This window comes from Alexandromys fortis, unplaced genomic scaffold (genome assembly GCF_014885135.2).
Source record: "Alexandromys fortis isolate MF-2015 unplaced genomic scaffold, M_Fortis_MF-2015_v1.1 scaffold_20, whole genome shotgun sequence".
NCBI classification, from domain to species: Eukaryota; Metazoa; Chordata; class Mammalia; order Rodentia; family Cricetidae; genus Alexandromys; species Alexandromys fortis.
Genome location: NW_026067903.1, coordinates 2,356,432 through 2,371,297, shown reverse-complemented (window position 1 = coordinate 2,371,297; position 14,866 = coordinate 2,356,432). Strand labels below are relative to the sequence as shown.

Sequence of the window (14,866 nt, the reverse complement as noted above, 5' to 3'; positions counted from 1 at the left end):
GAGAGGTGAGAGCTATCCTTATCTCTGTGTATAAGGATTTGGAATGCAGTTAGAAATTATTTTGGTTCAGGAAAATAGCGGTAGTAGGCTTTCCTCTCGAGACTATGATCCCACCAGTGACAGGTAATTGTCTAGGTTTATAGTGCTAGGCATGGATTCCTTTGTATTGAGTGGGCCTTAAGGACAATTAGGCAGCTGTTGGTTACCCAAAGATATAAGGGCCACTATTGCAGGTCTATGTATATTTTGCCATGCTAGTCACTGTTGTGGTTCACAGACTTTACATGTGGGTAGGACTATTGATTGTTCTTTTTATCTTGGTAGTTTACATAGCAGCTTCAGATACTATACGAGCTACTCCTTAGGGAGGAGGCTTCCCAGTCAGTTCCCATTTGAGTCTTCCAAGTCTTGTGTCAGAAGTGTGTGTTATCTTCAACAATAGCATCTTACGTTCAAGTTCTAGGATAAAACAAAGGCCAACATTTTGGAGGAGGGTCTCCTGGAGTCCTCTGACCAATAATACAAAGGAGGTTTTCCTGTTCTGGCACTGGGGGTTTTTGAGATAATTTTCCCCAAAATCCATAGACTACCCTCAGTAAATCTTAAAAAATTAATTATGTGTCTCTGTGTGGAAATATGTTTGTGAACATAAGTGCCCACAAAAGGCAGAAGTCATCATATCCCCTGAAGCTGGAATTATTGGAGACTGTGAGCATCTGTCTTGGGTTCTAGGAATGGAACTTGGGTCTTCTGCAACACTAGTATGAACTCTTAAACTGTGAGCCATCTCTTCAGCGCTCAACATACTTATTTTAATAATGTAGTTCAGTCATCTTATGTGGAGCCAGAAGTTCTGTGTCCTAATCATCCACCCTCCCATCCACCCTCCCATCCACCCTCCCATCCATCCATCCATCCATCCATCCATCCATCCATCCATCCACTACCTCACATCCAGTTATCCACCTGTCCATCCAAAAACCATTACTAAGCAATTGCTTTATTAGACACTGCTCCTTCCAGGATGTTAAGAGTGGCCTTTTCAGAGAAACAAACCACAGACCAAGTCTTCAGGGAACTGAAATCAACTGCTCACAGTTGATCATTTGTTTTCATAACTGCAGAGGTAGTTCAGGCTTTAAACGACTCTTTGCATCATGTGAGTATGCTGATACCAGATAGTAAAAGATAGCAATTGGGGAATTTGCTCCAAGTTGATGTAGACGTGATGAAGAGAAATGTTGGTGTAGATGGAACAACTTTCCTTGGACAGCAGCAGAGGTGAACATCTGGCGCACACCATGGCCCCCCTCTGCGCTCTATGCGCTAGAACCCAGTTCGTGAGCTTCAAGCAAGGGGCTGGAGGTTGAGAATACACATGCAGAGACAGACCAACACACAGACCTTCCATCACTGGTACCGAAAGGCCCTCTTTAATAGCACCATGGAGGCTTAAATACACTGCAGTCAATGGCCAACAGGTGAAAATCCCATCCTCTGATCCTCTAGGCTAGGCACAGCTTCTAGTAACTTCAATTAGAAGGCTCTAGACAGGGAAGAGCAGCTGAAGGCCAGGACTTAATTGGTCCCAACAAACATCAGGGTTGGTAGGGAGTGGGTATATTCTTTAGTTTTGAACTGCTCTCTTTAAAATGTTTTATGCCATTTAAAAGAAATGATTTGGTAGCTTTAGAGATGGGGGCCTAAAGCCTAGGAGACATCTCTCAGAGTCAGTGGTATGCCCGTGACCATTGTAATCAAATATGGCAGCCTTCTACTCCAGCTTCCTTCAAGCTCAGAACTGCACTGATCCTTGTGAAATGGAGAGGATTTCTTTAAAGGGCTCACTCGCTATTCTTCAAGTCTACTGCTACTCGGTTTTCTCTCTTCCCCGATATGTACTCGGATACTTTTTCAGTTTGCCAACTTGACCCTAGTTCTCTAAGCTTATGAACAAATGCTGAAGGATTCCAACTCTAGGGGTTGGATCCCTTGTTAAGCTTTTTTTTTTCTCCTGGATTGCAGGTCTACAAGTTTGGGGGCAATGGGATTGTCTCTCCATGGCGGCTACCCAAGGTCCTAAGCCTTTTACATCTAAAACAACTTCTTAAGAGACCTTCTTCTCTGCACCCTAACTCAACAGTACACCCCATACCACATCCACCAGATTGAATACTGCTGGCCACTGTGCCACAGGGAAGAGGATAGTCATTTCAGGAAGTGAGAGACCCATCCTTAAAATGACACGTTCCACTCTGCTCAAAACTACCACCCTCAAAACATGACCTGTCAGACCGGCGATAATCAGCTTCTAAAAGGCTACAAGTGCAGTCCTAAAATGTGTCTGTCGGAGGGCGAGAAATTCAGGGTAAACAGTGAGGGTCGTCATTCCAGAGCCCCACTATGAACATGTTTCGGTATTCATTTACACTCTGCTGCAATAGATTGCCCTGTTTCTCTTCTGGTTCTAATCAGCTTTCATACCATTGAGTCAGGAAAGAAGTAGGCAGGTAACATAAGGATGCTGGTACAGTCACACAGGCATGAGAGCAAATCACTCTAGCAATAGACAGCACCTCACAGGTGAAGTAGAGTTCACCATTATGATGGAAATGTTACTTCATAAGGATATCCAGAACTCACTCATGCATATGAATCTACTCATAAGGGTCCCAAACACATGAAATAAAATTTGACACATTCACCAGTAGGAAATGACTGCTCGACCAGCCGTGCCGGAGATGCCTTTCACTTAGTCTTAGGAAATGATAGGACAAGCTAGGAAATGCCTGCAGGACACGAAGGGACAGCACCCTACCAGCCACCTCGTCCGAGCTGCCATTGTGAGCACTATGTCTAATGACCCAAAGCTGGACGTTCCTCTTTTACTGCATGCTTACTGGAAATGATGACTGTTTTTTTAACAATTAAAAAATCCATAAATTTAGAAATCTTCATGCCATTCAGAGTGCTTTCACTGTCCACCTATACCAGAACAAAATGAAAATAAAATTTTACTAATTAGAAATGAGGCAATAATTTCTTCATACTCCATAGCTCAAAAAAGAAACTATGAAAGAAATTAGATAACATTTTATGAAATAATAAAAATATAACATTCATAATTTATATGTTATGTGCTTTAAGGAAAACTTACGGCTTTAAAACAACTTTATTTAAAAAAAATGGAAAGATCTGAATTGGCTTTTTGGAGCCCATTCTTTTTGGAAGGATACCTCGCTCAGCCTAGATATATGGGGGAGGGCCTTGGTCCTTCCTCAAAGTGATGTGTCAGACTTTATTGACTCCCCATGGGAATCCTTACCCTCTCTAAGGAATGAACGGGGAATGGGGTGAGTGAGAGGAGGGGGGAGAGAGGGAACTGGGATTGCTAAGTATAATGAGAAAAGATTATTTAAAAAAAAAAACAAAAAAGAGATCTCAAAAAAATGAAAGATCAAAATTCAGGATATAAGACTCTGCCTGTAACAAGAAAAACTAAAACTAAGTCAAAGGCAACAATAGTGAAGCAATTGTAAGAATGGTAATAAATAATAACTTAGCATTTTAAAACGATATCTTGTCTATACCTAGAAGGAGGAATCATATCTACTCCGCATAAACCCTATCAAATATAATGGAGAAAGGGCCAATTTCCAACCTTAATATGTAGCCAGCTTTGTCCTGATATCAAAACCAGACAAAGATATATTTAAAAATCATGACTTCTGACTAAGAAACCATTAATAAAATACTATAAAATAAAATTTAACAATATATAAAAGCACAAAAAATTATGACCACAAAGAATTGTATTTGTGGATTCAGTTTACCACATAAATAAAATAAATGATTTTATTTACAAATATGGTCAATTATTTGAGAGGATTTATCTCTCATGTGTGATAAATACTCTTGACAATGTGGAGGAGTAAGAAACCTTTTAGAACTTTATTTTTACTTTAGGAGATTTTTTTAAAAGATTGTGTTTTATGTGTATGAATATTTTTCCTGCATGTTTGTGCACCACCTATATCCATGATGCTCACAGATTTTCCAAAACTGGACTTACACATGCTTATGAGCCACCACGAAGATACTGGGAACTGAACTCTGTAAGAACAACACATGTTCCTAATCACTGAGACATTTCTCCAGACCCATTTTTTTCAGTCTTATTTAGGTAGAAAACATACAGCTTGCATCATGCCAAAGGTTAACCACCAAACATTTTCTCCTAAGATGAAGATCACCATGAGGATAGCTATTCTCAGAGCTTCTACTTACTAGACTATAGAGAAAGCCCGGAAGCTCAGATCACCAAGAGGATAGTGTACAGTCAGCAGGAAGCCTGCTGGATCAGGAAGATCACTAGGAGTCCATAGCCTTGCTAGGATAGTGACCTTTGTTCCCTTGGTGACCTCATCAAGGTCATAGGGTCGTGGTCACTGTGTGTCGCTAAACACTGAGATGAGTAGCGCTAAGGAGGGAATATTCATTCAAGTCCACACTTTCCGTTCATGGCCTCTGTCTGTTCACTAAAGTGGTTTCTGATGGGTGCTTAGCAGGGCCAGAGTGCACTCATTTCAGCAGTGGGTCTGTCGGATGGAAATCAGTCCTCCACCAAGTTGAGAAGATGGAAAAAAAAAGTGCTTGCATTTAGAGTTGACACTCTACTTTTGAGTGTCAGTGGGTCAGCTGACGTACTTAGTTATCATGTGAGGGGGTTCTGGACTTAATAGGCTTTATGGACAGTGGCTTCAGTTACAGCCATGGGTGACTGGGGGCATTTGTCAAAGGTAGCATGACCTTGTCCCTGAGATAATAAGCAAGAGGGACAAATGAGTCTTATAGGGACCTTGGATTTGGTGTCTTCGTTCACACACACGCACGCACACACACACACACACACACACACACACACATGTAAAATTAATCCAAAGAAAATCCTTTGTCATTATAATGGTAGCCAGATATTGCTATTTTGAAAGGCAAAGATATTTCACAGAATGGTATGAATTGTGTGTAAAAGTAGTCTGTTAGTTGTGAGGACACTTAGTTTCTGAGAGCTCCAAGACATGGTTCTATACCCGCCACCACTGGAATCCAGGGTCAAAGTAGGTCCTGATGGCTGTGTAGCTTTCTGTAATCTGGAAATCTATGCAAAAGAGTTTGTGCTTGTGGAAACAATATGCAAATCTTTGAGCTGCAATTATGGTCCATGAATTTCCTCTGGCTTTGAGAGTCAAATGAGTACCCACGTCACCGCATTCAAACCTACTTTCTGTAGGGTTGTGGAACCATTTTTGCAGCCCCACTTCGCTCCTTTGTGAATCCAGCCTGAAGGAGCAATGTCCAAAGTTCCAAAGACCCATGTGTGGATTGATTCGCGGTCAGCTAGGAAGTGATATGAGACTAAATGAGTCAGGATTCAAGCCCAGTTTCTTCTGGAATGACTCAAAAACCCCGAATCGCAAACTTCAAATACTAATCAAAGCTCTTCCCAAAGCATGCTTTAATAAACGTTGCTTGAATTATAAGAAAAATTTTGTAAAATGTGTCTGGTACATAAATCCTTTGATAGGTGTTGTTTAGCTCACCCGTAGATCAAACACCCAGAGGGTATCTGGTGTGTAATGTGTAATTAGGGAGACTCCCATGTAGGGCAGCTGGAGAGAGAGACAGCCCTGAAAGCCAGATACAGACTGGCCTCTGACACACAGAGGAAGGAGGGAAGGCGGCAGGAACTGTCTTGCTGACTTTCTCAGAGTTTACCTCATCCTTGTAGAGCCCTCTGACTGGGGACATCATCAGAAGAGTATCTGTCTTTCTGGAAAGGGTACCCCTTTAGTGCCTGTGCCACCTCGGTCCTCCTTGGAGACAACTGATGGGAATTATGTATAGGTAGCGGTGAGTTTCCCTCTCTGCAGCCAGAGATCTGAGGACCTCTGAGTGCCCCGGGGCACAGAAACTGATGACCCGCATCACACAGGCAGGACACACAGGACCAAGAGAGACAAATGCATAATGTTTGCCGTGGTCTCTGTAGGTGGGACCGTGAGTAAGCAGGGAGGTCATCTCCTCACTCCCCATCTCAAAATTTCTGCATTTTAGTGTACATACATATGTGTGTGTGTTTTCTGTGTGCATGTGTGTGTGTGTGCGTGCGTGCATGTGTACTAATCTCACTCAAGAGTCCTTAAGCAAGCCTCCCCTTTTTAAAGTAATTATCTCATTTCAGAACTTCACTCCATCCAGTCTGTGTATATGCGTGAGAGCACACTGCCTTCCAGCAAATCCGCATGGTGTTCTCTCCTTCTCCATTGTCCCCAGCCACTCCTTCTTCTGATGAGTTCAAACTTCTCTTTGGGGAAAGGCGGGGAGCCTGGCTATAATCTCTTCATACTTCTATCTCTGGCCAAACTTGCCGCTAGCTGCTTAGGACATTAAAGAGAAAAGACTAGTACACATATTCAGATGTGTCCTGGGCTTTCCCCTTGCGGCTTTATTCTCCCATCAGAAGTCTGCCCTCAGTGAGGCGTATCCAATGAAGTCTGTTGAGAGATTCTTGAGCTACTCTCAGGAACTACCTGCTCCTCAAGCTCACAATCCAAGGTTGAGGGCCATACTGTAATATTTCTGATAGTTCACAAAGTTAGGCAGGAAAATAAGTGCACACATACTTAGCATGTCTATTGCTTCGGCAAAGCACCATGACCAAAAAAACAAGTTGGGGAGGAAAGGGTTGGTTTGGCTTATGCTTCTGTATTGTTGTTAATCACTGAAAGAAGTCAGGGCAGGAACTCCAACAGGGTAGGAACCCAGAGGCAGGAGCTGCTGCAGAGGCCACCAGAGGGGTGCTGCTTACTGGCTTGCTCAGCCTGCTTTCTTGTAGAATCCAGGACCTTCAGCCCAGAGATGGCAACATCCACCACAGGCTGGGCCCCCTCCCATCAATCACTAATTAAGAAATGCCCTACAGATGGATCATATGGAGGCATTTTCTCAAATGAGGTTCCCTCCTTTCAGATAACTCTAGCTTTTGTCAAGTTGACATAAGACAAGGTAGCACATATACATACACAAAATATATATCTACATACACACACATACCTGCATACATACATACATATATACATGCCATTTTACAGGGAAGGAAACAAGGTACATGGTGACTTCAGGGTCCTTTGAAAAGGATACCCTCCCTTCTCACAGACTACTTGTAACTGGAGGCTTTTCTTGAATGTAAGACTTTTCTTAGAATATGGCTAAAAGAAGGCTTGGTTTTCAATGTACTTTGCTTATTCATTGTAAGACACCAATCTAGAGAGGACTTTGGCATGACTGGTCAGAGATGGCTCAGTGGTTAAGAGCACATACTATTCTTCAGAGGACCTAAATTTGGTTTCCAGCGCCCTCATCAAGTTTCTCTCTCTTATACACACACACACACACACACACACCTGCTCACCTGTAACTGCAGCTCCAGGAAATATGATGCCCTTTGCTGGATTCCACTTGTAGTTTCACTCATACATGCACAAGCCACACTCCAACAAACACATGTACATATAATTAATAATAAAATAAAAAATCAATCATTGGTAAATGATCATTAATTGCCAAGCTCTCTATGTGGGAAATCAACAGAGGCACTGCCTAGAAAAGACACAGAGGGCTCAGGAGCGGGAAATCAACTGTAAAGGAATAGCTGATGCAGCTTGCAATCCAAGGTTGAGCTGCTAGAGTCTGCAGAAGAAGCATGCTGTCTGGCAAGCCCTGTAGATATCTCCAAAGCCAGAACTCAAAGCTGCTAGGCTCCAATTTAGAATGGAGGTAGTCTTGTCTGATGGTATATATTCCCAGCTACAAGGGAAGTAGAGGCAGAGGAATTACAAGTCTAAGGCCTATGAATTAGTTACTTTTCCTTCTGCTGCGACCAAATACCCAACAAGATGCAACTTAAGAGAGGAGAGGCGTATTCCAGTTGGAGGCCATAGAGACCATAACAGTGGCAGGAGACTGAGGCAGTGGGTCCCTCTGCCCCTGTATCCAGGAAGTCGAGAGAGATGCGTGTTTATGCCAAGGTCCTTTCCTCTCTCTTATGCAGTCCTGAACTCACAGCCAGAGAATGGCGTTGCCCAGATTTAGGGCTAGTCTTCCCACCTCAGTACTGCAATCTAGATGCTCCCTCACAGGCAGACACAGACACACCGGAATTACTGTTTCCATGGCTATTCTAAATCCTACTCAGTTGGCAGTGAAGATTAACCATCACGACCTGCTGGGTTATAAAATGAGTTTCAAAGCCAGATTGGCAGCTTATTAAGATCCTATTTTGAAGTACAAAATAAGAACTCGAGATGTGCAAGATGAGTGCTCAGGAGTGGTGTATATGCCCAGCATGTGTGAGGCCGCACATCCCCTGTGCATCTATATAAGGAAGCTCAGGCCTGAAGAAGCCTAGCGGTGTCCACAAGCCTGCATGGTTCTGATGTCACTGGGAAAGACGTGGATTGACCAGTGGAGAACCGAGAAGTTGGCCGAGTCAGCCAAGCTCGAACTGGCCAAGAGGTGCTGGACAAACTAAAGGCCACTTTCTGAAAGCCAAGCATGACCAGACTTGATGAAACCTTGGTGCTCTTGGTGGAGATTCTGGGCTCCAGAGTGGGTAGAAGGTCTTCAGAGGAGAAGACTGGACCCAGGGAAGCAGGTTGAGCTGGGCTAGCAGAGAACGCGCTGGCAGGTTTAAACCCAAGCACGTGGCACATGCTAGGACTTTTACAGAAAGTTTCTTAGGAGGCAGGAGCCACAAGGCCGTGGAGGAATTATCTTCTGGCCATGTGACTCAGGCTCCACCAGAAGTCTTCATATCCACATGGCTGACTTCTCCCCAGGGACTTAAAGAACATCCTAGAAGCCCCTTTCCCCTGCGCTCTGCTGAGGGATTTTAACCTTGTTCTTACTTTAAAGGGAAAACTAAAAGAAATTGCAGGGTTTATGATACAGCTAGGAAGTGAATGCTCAAAGCAGGGAGTCAATACATTTACCGACACAGGATCTCAGCAGAGAGACTGTCACACAGAGAGCATTATTATTATCATCATCATCATCATCATCATCATCATCATCATCATCATCACTTTCCTTTGACAGAAGAGTTGTTCTTGTTGAATATGTAATAGTCAAATTGAGATTATTAGCCCATCCCCACCTCCTCAAACATTTGTTGTGCACTTGGTTATCGATATCCAAATACTTCCCTTTTCTTCAGTGAATCTGGATGGGTATACATATGTTGGAGTGCATTTAAAAACTGGATAGCCGTGTTAATATCCGTGCCCTTTACTCTTGTACTCTGTTTAACGGACTGCCGAGTTGAGAGAGTCCACGTGTCACAAGTTCTAACGCCTATTTCCTGTTTCTCTCATTTGTGTTTTCCCAGGTCTTATACAACATACTAATCGCCTTCACTAAGATGCATAAATTTGAGGACATAGAACCTGTGGACATTTTGGCTGGGTGCGCCAGATTTGTCATCGTAGGCTGCGGGGGAGTTTTTTTCGGCATTATTTTTGGGTTCATTTCGGCTTTTATCACACGTTTCACTCAGAATATCTCTGCAATTGAGCCCCTCATCGTGTTCATGTTCAGCTATCTGTCGTACTTAGCCGCCGAGACTCTTTATCTCTCCGGCATCCTGGCGTGAGTACTCTCGGTGGAAGGAGACCCAGGGAAAAAGGCGGAGGGATTAGGAGCTGGGTGGCCCGTGTTTCTGGGAAAAGCCCTAGACTAGTCCCTTGAGGCACTGCAGAGTTTAGGATTTCTTATATTTCTGAAATCTGACTCGGGTCCTTTGCCAAACAAATGTTCTCGGCGACATTTGCCTGAGGAACTCTAGCAGTCAGACTGTCGATTTAAAACGTTCGGAAAAGCTGGTGCGAGGAAGAGCTGGAACAGTTCAAGCTTCAAGGCCATCTGAGCAGTTTCTTTTCTCCCTCAAAGAATTAATTTTAGAACCGGGCGTGGTGGAGCACACTTTTAATCCCAGCACTCAGGATGCAGAGGCAGGGGGAGCTCTATGAGTTTGAGGCCAGCCTGGTCTACATAGTGAGTTCCAGGACAGACCTCAAAATAATAATAATAATAATAATAATAATAATAATAGTGATAACAACAGCAGTGGCAACAACAATAGTAATAATTTTAAAGTAGACGGAAAACATGCCATAAGGAACTTCCATTCTGGGCTCTGCTGTTGCTGCTCCTCTCCAACCCTATCCTAAGTCACACTCCACCCAGGAAAGAGTAAAGCTGGGTAGGTGGGCTACGCGCCGAGGTCCAGTTGTTTGTCCTAATGTAGACATTTGTTTAAGTGCTCAACCCCATATCCTTGGAATGTGTCTCCTAGAATGAGGCTTCTCAGTTTGGCTTCTTACGTCTGGTCTCAATCCAGGAAGGAAGCTTTCACTGTATTATATAAAAATCCTTATTGCCCATTAAATATAATTTATATGGACTTTAGGTACCGTTATTTTCGCACCTCAAAACGACCACAACTTTGAGGACAAGAAAAGGGCTTTCTTTACTCTATCCAAGGTAAATGGCTCCAGAAAAGAAACATGTGAAATGTTTACATAACGTTGTTAAGAAACACCTTTTGGGAGTTGAATGGAGTATGGAGTATGTATGTAATGGCAGCACCCAAAAGACAGAGGAAAGAAGAAAGTTGAGTTAAAAAGAGATCACACCGAGTGTTCGATCTGTTGGACTGAAGTAGATCTAATTTGGTGTAAGGTAGAGAGAGTCAAGTATCCTCTAGCAAGGGTTGTGACTGAACAAGCTCGCTGTGAGCGAAAAGAGGTCTTAATGCATTTTGCTTCTGATTTTCCTGAGTGCGTATGTGTATTTTATGTGAAGGCCATGCCACACCTATATTCCTAACCACTCTTGCTTTGTCCTGTACCTGGTTGAAGAGCAAGGCACCAAATCTGTGGTCCACAGTCAGAGACAGACAGGCCCAAAGACAGGATGAGACAGGGATTCTGGAGCGAGGCGGGCATCCTCTATATAAAAGCCTTGCTTTCAGCAGGTAACCTCTGTGGTGTGGCGGTCCTGTTTCTCCCTGAGTCTCTGCTTCTTTCATAGAATCACAGCTTGTGCGGTGACAATGAAAAAGTACGTGGAGGAGAACGTGTCCCAGACGTCCTACACGACCATCAAGTACTTCATGAAGATGCTGAGCAGCGTGAGCGAGACCTTGATCTTTATCTTCATGGGCGTGTCCACCATCGGGAAGAACCACGAGTGGAACTGGGCGTTCATCTGCTTCACACTGGTCTTCTGCCAGATCTGGAGAGCCATCAGTAAGGGACACCAGGGCTCCCACACGCTCCTGCCCTGCTTCCTCCCCGTGTTGAACCAGAAGGAGGGAGCCCATGCTATGATTTTCCTGCACAGGAGAATGTACACCACTCATCCCTACTGACCAGAAACGGTTAATTTGCCCTCCTGAGTCAATCCAGAGCCACCAGCTGACTAGAGGTTCTTAGAAGCGAGGATGGAGCAGGGAATATTTTGTGTTTTGACGAGCGAGATCACTTTCACATGGACACATTTAAAAATAACTCAGTAAATATATCTGTTGCTCCGCTTCCTTGCCAGCTTGTAGCCTCTTAGATGTTAACTCAGATATAGATGATAAACTGTGGGCATTTACACTTCTAATACTGGATAAGTGAGATCTCACACAAACTGTATCTATGTAAGACCAACACAGTTAGGACGCATTTGCATAAGTAGTGGAGCTGATCTAAGGGATGGGCGAGTGATGGCTAGAAAGCCAGCAAAGGATCAAGGAGTGAATAGCTATTTTTCAAGTGCTCATTTTGGGTGACTGGGGCGATTGTTCCATCAGTAAAGTGCTTGCTGCACTACAATGGGGACCCCAGAACCTTCGCGAAAACCAGGAATTGCTACCCATGCCTCAGATTCCAGGGCAGGGATGGGGGATGTTGGAGAGGGAGGCAGGAAGATCCCTGGGGCTTGTTTGTGGTCAGCCAGTCCAGTCAACCAGCGAGTTTCAGTTTCAGCAAAAAGCCTCCATCTCAAAAATAAGGCAGAGAAGAGATTAAGAGATTAAGGGAGACAATGACCTCCCCCCTCCCCCTCCTCTGGCCTCTGTGTATAAACAAACACATACACACACACACACACACACACAGAGAGAGAGAGAGAGAGAGAGAGAGAGAGAGAGAGAGAGAGAGAGAGAGAGAGAGAAGGTGAGCACTCTTAATTATAACATGAATTAGAAAAGACAGCAATACTATAAATAACCTCACTTCCGGAAATAATTCCTATTATAAGGAATATGATCCAGTGGTTCCTATACACTTATACGTAAGAAGATAAAAGTAATGTAACTCATTAGCACCGACTTACATTATCTATGCTGGCCTTTTATTAGAGGAATATAAATGAGTCTACAAAGGGAGCAGAGGCTGAGGTGGAAACAACTATTTTCTATACCATCGAAGCAAGGTTGTATGTATAAGAAGCCCATCTCTAATACATATTACATATAATATAGTTGAGAGAGGATCTTACTGTGTGGTCCTGGCTAGCCTGATATTCACTATATCGATCAGGTTGACTTCAAAATCATTGAGATTAACCCATTGATATGTGCTGAGTTGTGGAGTTAAAGCAAGTTCTGTACCACAGGATCTATAGATGTTTGTGTGTGTGTGTGTGTGTGTGTGTGTGTGTGTGAGAGAGAGAGAGAGAGAGGGAGAGAAACAAAGAGAGAGACAGAGACAGAGAGATTATTTTAGAAATTATATTTTAAGCAATTTTACCACTTGTTTTCAGTCCATTTTTAATACATATTAAAATTAACTTATAATAGCTTTGGGGTTGCAAAGAGAAAGACAAGAGGGCTCAGACGACTCAGCTGTTAAGAACCCTGTCAGCTCTTCTCGAGGACCTGGGTGTGGGGTCCAGCATCCACATGATAGCTCACAGCCATCGGTTACTCCAGTTCCAGTGCATCTAATGTTCCATGGAGACTGCACACATGTTTTGCACACACATACATATATGGAGGCAAAACACCTTTACACATAAAATAAATGTTAAAATTTTTTAAAATGATAAGAATATAGAAATATCAAAACAGTACGAAGAGTAGCTGAATATATGCTAATTTTTGGTGGAAAAAATCAAGGCTGTTGTGATATAAACTTGAAATCTCACATCGAATTTGGTGTGATTGCTGACTCACTATTTGGAGCTGGACAGACATTTATCTATTTAAAGTCTTTTTCTTCAGCCTAAAAATAACAGGTTTGGATAAAATTATCAATCCCTTCCTGTTAGGATAGTCTCCAGATCTACAGGGAAGCAGTACTAATGTCAAGAGAAGTGACGTGAGAAAGAGGCAGTCAAGAAAACAGGAAAACGAGCCATCTGGATGGAGGGCTTCTGTTACCCTGAGTGATCATCCAGCCCCTCACTATAATCCTCTGATAGAGAATTGATGAACCAAAGTTGAGAGAGCGGCAGGCTTGGGCAGGCCACCATGGCTCTAAGAGCAAGGGTGAGAATATAGGATCATTGCCTGTTCTCTCTCCTTTCCAACTCATTATCTCTAACCATAGCTAATGATTGTGAAGGCTTATGTCTAAGAGGCAATGTTTTCTGTTACGTATCAGAAAGGTGTTGGTTTAACTTTTCATCCGCAAACTTAGGTAAGTGTACTAGGTTTTCTGTATCTGTTGGCTCTGCAGCTGTGGTTTCAACCAACCACAGATCCATCATTTTGAGAAAAGAAATGCATCTGTATTGTATACATGCAGGCTTTGTTTCTTGTTATCATTTTCTAGACAATACAGCATAGCAACCATGTTGTAAGCAATCTAGAAACAACTGCAAGTACCCAAGAGAATGTGGACAGGCTATACCCAAACACTTGACGTAATAGAAAGGGACTTGGGCATTCATGGACATGGGCACCTGCGAGAGCCCTGTGCCCTGTCTCCTGCAGAAACTGAGGGCTGACTGTGCTCTTGTTGTCTCTGGTATCTGATGATAGGGACTGATGCGGAACTTTGCCTAAGGTCACATGGCTCGCAGGTGAAGAGAAGCTCAAATAGACACACCAACAAAACCCATAAATTATGCTGTCCCTTGTAGTCTGATACGCCCGATATAAAAAAAAAATGCTTTCTGTGAGATATGGGGTTAGAAGCACAGGGGGACATAAAGAGATGACATTTCTGAAAGACTCTTTCAAAGCCTTAGTAGATGATAAAAGCCTTGCTTGCCAAGAACCAGTATATAGTAGTGGCTTTCCTGTGGAAGAAATGGCCGTGGGGAATCTGCACAGTGGAAACCACTTCTATGTTTTTCATGAATTCTCCTGCCCTCCAACCTCCATTTACTACTACACACACCGACAGTAAGAAGTATCCCACACCTATCCCCAACCCTAAACTCTTGCGAACTTTCTCACTTGTTTACCTGAACCTCAAGCACCAAGTCTGTCCATCGTGTAAGGGATCTGCCCATCATGTATAGTCTCACTGAGTGGTCTCCCCTCACCTTCAAACTGCAGACTTCTTGGAGGTGTTCCCTGAGAACACGAGATAAGAGGTTTTTATTCCACAGACATCCATAACTGGCTTTAAAGGCACCACAAATGTGGATATAGATTAGAAATATATGACTCTTATTTATTTTAAATCAAATCAAGGTTTTTATTATTTTAATCTCTCTCTGTCTGTCAAACACACACACACACACACACACACACACAGAGAGAGAGAGAGAGAGAGAGAGAGAGAGAGAGAGAGAGAGAGAGAGAGAG

General features: G+C 43.2%; 1 protein-coding gene across 1 annotated transcript in view; it reads left to right on the top strand.

Annotated features, from left to right (window-relative positions):
* Positions 1-14,866, top strand: part of Slc9a4 (solute carrier family 9 member A4) — a 53,277-nt gene that overhangs the window by 14,611 nt on the left and 23,800 nt on the right. Inside the window, 2 exon segments of the mRNA XM_050134806.1 lie at positions 9,446-9,705; positions 11,149-11,366. Coding sequence (XP_049990763.1) covers positions 9,446-9,705; positions 11,149-11,366 — 478 coding nt within the window.